At 32.6% G+C, this 3705-nt stretch overlaps 1 protein-coding gene across 1 annotated transcript; it reads left to right on the forward strand.

Moving 5' to 3' along the window:
• The first annotated feature begins 381 nt into the window (after nt 1-381).
• Nucleotides 382-1917, forward strand: LOC133175323 (ATP-dependent DNA helicase PIF1-like). The gene has a single exon (XM_061310418.1). The coding sequence runs from the start codon at nt 382-384 to the stop codon at nt 1915-1917; it is 1536 nt and encodes a 511-aa protein (XP_061166402.1).
• Nucleotides 1918-3705: the final 1788 nt, after the last annotated feature.

Below are 3705 nucleotides of genomic sequence, written 5' to 3' on the forward strand. Positions count from 1 at the left end.
TTACTTCATCACAGTCCTGGCTGCAAATCTTTCCTGGATTTATTAACTTTAGATGATGGTACAGTTTGTAACACATATAAAGAGACAGCATTGAAAAGGGGATTCCTTCAAAATGATGAGGAATGGATTGAATGTCTGAGTGAAGCAGCATTATCAGGATCTCCCAGTCAGTTACGTTTACTTTTTGCAACAATTTTACTGTTTTGTTAACCAGCTGAACCTGTGAAATTGTGGAATGAGTTCTACGTCCAACTTTCCGATGACTTAAGAAGATGTAAAGATAATTTTTACCACTCTGATGAAGTTACACTTTACAAAACATTGCTTCTTATTAATGATCAGTTAAAAGCACATGGAAAGACATTGCATAATTTTCCAGGGATGTCTGAATTGTTTGCTACAGTTCCAACCAACATACACATACCAAATATCATAGAGGAGAAATTATCTTACAGTACACAGGAGTTATGTGCTGTCGTTTTGGATCATGAACGTAAAATGAATAAGGATCAGATTCAAGTTTACAATAAAGTAATTGAAGCTGTCTTCTCACCCGCACCCAAATCCACTCTTTTTTTTCTGGATGGACCAGGAGGTACTGGAAAAACGTTTGTTTACAACACAATTTTAGCAAAAATAAGATCTATTGGTAATATCGCATTAGCAGTAGCTTCCTCAGGAATATCTGCAGAGCTCTTAGATGGTGGTCGTACAGCACATTCACGATTTAAAATACCAATACCTATACTTGATACAAGTACATGCAATATACCAATACAGAGTTCTCTAGCAGAATTAGTCCGAAATGCCTCAATAATTATATGGGATGAGGCTCCAATGATGCACAGATACGTGTTTGAATGTGTGCATAGGACACTATGTGACATTATGAAAAGTGAAAATCCATTTGGAGGAAAAATTGTTCTCCTTGGAGGAGACTTCAGACAAGTTTTACCAGTTATCCATCATGGCTCACAAGCAGATGTGATATTCAGCAGCCTTCAACACTCATTTCTATGGACTCACGTATGTAAACTACAGTTGACCATAAATATGAGAGTGCACACGTTTAATACCAGAAAAGGTGTTTCGAATGTTGATACTTCTTTTGAAAAATTCCTTCTTAAGATAGGAAATGGTACTGAGGAGTATTACTCACACCTAGGAATTTCAAAAATTAGACTCCCTGCTCAAATTTGTATTGCACCTGATGAATGCGGTTTAGACAATTTGATAAAAAGAGTGTACCCAGATCTTGGTAAAAAGGCCTTCGATCAAGAAATATGCAACAGAGCTATTTTGTCAGCAACTAATGAAAGAGTAGACTTTATCAACCAGAAAATTATGGAAGCATTTAAATCAGACAGTTGTGAAGTTTACTTAAGTGCAGACAGTGTTCACGACCCTTCAGAAACATACATATATCCAACAGAATTTCTTAATTCTTTGACACCTTCAGGTTTGCCACCCCATTCTTTGTTCTTGAAAAAGTATTCTCCGATTATACTCATACGAAACTTAAACCCCAAAGAAGGTCTTTTAAATGGAACCAAGCTAGCTGTAATTAATCTTGGTCGCCGCATCATTGAGGCAAAAATTATGACAGGAAAACATTCTGGGAAAATGGTGTTCTTACCACGGATTACGTTGACGCCATCAGATTCAGGTTTACCATTTCAACTTCAACGCCGTCAATTTCCAGTTAGACCAGTATTTGCAATGACAATCAACAAATGTCAGGGACAGACTTTAGATTATGTTGGAATAGACTTAACTCAACCAATTTTTACCCATGGACAACTTTATGTAGCTTTATCTCGAGTGAGATCTTTTGACTCAGTGTCGATACTACCTAATCTACAATGTCTTGATTGCTATTACACTGACAATGTAGTATACAAAGATGTACTTCTTTAGATGTTTATTTGTTTTAAAAAATACCAAAAAAATTTTTTTCTCTGTTCTTTTCTTGAGACATGAAATTTTAAATATTTCCTTAGGGTTGATTGAATTAGAGTATTGATTCCTATCGTTGAAGTTAAATATACCATTAGGTGTGCAGTTTTTTTTAATACATGCTTAATACATACTCATTATATTTCCTGTATCATAGGTGCATGTGGTATATATATGCCTCTCAGTATTCAAGATGCAAGTTGAATCAATCGTCCAGAGTATATAGGAGTTCTGATAAGAAATGCTGAATATTAAGTAAATTCATCAATACATGTACAGTTATGTCCAGAAATCTGATTATTCAGGAATATTAGCCCTCTCTAAGTTACTCACTGCAGTGTTTTGATAGGAAGAGCTGAATTATGAAAGATAACAAACTTCATTATTTTTATATCTTTCTATTGAGGAATGCTGGTCTAATCAACATTTTGCCAAAAAAATTTCCTTTCTCAGGTCAACCAAATCCTCAAGAAGAAAATGTTTCTCTTAACATGACAAACATAGTGCATACTTCTAAAATTCTATTGTTTTTTGTTGTTTGTTTTTTTTTTCAGTGTATAGTAGCCCTATCCTTGGATCAAAATACAAGCCACATATTACTGTTATTTTCAAGTTACACACCTCAAAGTGTGATAAAGGCCACTGTGGGATCCCCCCCCCCAAATTTTTGGCTTTCAAGGGACATAACTTTTATAAAGTGTGGGCTTAATTAATGCTGTATCAAAAATATGCCATTTTTATTCTTACATATTTTACGTTTGCATTGTAAAAAAGATTGTGACCTATACATTTCTGCAATTATTGATTATTTTAAACTAAATTAAAATGGAAATAAATGTATAGTTTTCTTTCTATTTTAAACCCACAAATTTGAAGATGAAAGTACCTTAAGACGTTTCCAACCTCAAAGTTTTATAGTAGTATTTAAGAGTAGAAAAACAACAAATTTCCATTGAATATAGTTTAACATACTGAATAATCACAGAAATTTATAGGTCACTACCCATAACATCAGAAAAAAGTAAAAAGACATACATGTGAACATTAGGAAGTTGCATATGTTCAGCAAACTGCGCGATTAAAAACGAGCCAAAAATGGATCAAACAACATATTTTTAATGTCTAAAGTTTCAATTTATTGTTACTTTATACATATTTAACATTTGAATATCAGACAAACCATTATACACAAGATGTTTATTAGAGAAATTGCATGAGTTAAAGGAATTTTCCAATGCAACATTTAAGAAAATTAAGGCCCATAACCAAAATTGCTCACCTGAGTTAAAAAGGATTAAATAATATATTACTTATAGTTTCTTTGTAATTCTTCTACTAAATCATATTTTATATCAAAACTACAAAGTAAACACACTATGTCAGATATACATCTCTTTTGGGCACAAGGGTTTAAGTAGTTAAACATTTATGAAAAACGTTGACATTGCATTAGATTGCAAATTCTTCAGTTAAGTTTTTCACTCTGTAAATGATAATTCATGTGAAGAACCGATAATTTTATCAATCATGTACATTCATAAACCTCTTCACACAATTTTTTTTTCACAACAGCAAGTAATGCTGATATTAATTACATGTATCTAGAATAAATCAATTATTTAAACATTTTAGTGTATGTACTGATAACATAGTTTTCCCTTCATTTTTCTCCCGCGCTTGCGCGGGTATTCATCTAGTATATATATATATATATATATATATATACATATACATATACATATATATATA

This window comes from Saccostrea echinata, unplaced genomic scaffold (genome assembly GCF_033153115.1).
Source record: "Saccostrea echinata isolate AGI-Se365-2 ecotype Australia unplaced genomic scaffold, CSIRO_AGI_Sech_v1 ptg000062l, whole genome shotgun sequence".
In the NCBI taxonomy this organism is placed as follows: domain Eukaryota; kingdom Metazoa; phylum Mollusca; class Bivalvia; order Ostreida; family Ostreidae; genus Saccostrea; species Saccostrea echinata.

Excerpts from the sequence above, each read along its gene's own strand:
- LOC133175323 (XM_061310418.1), top strand. The coding sequence starts at position 382 with ATGTCTGAATTGTTTGCTACAGTTCCAACCAACATACACATACCAAAT.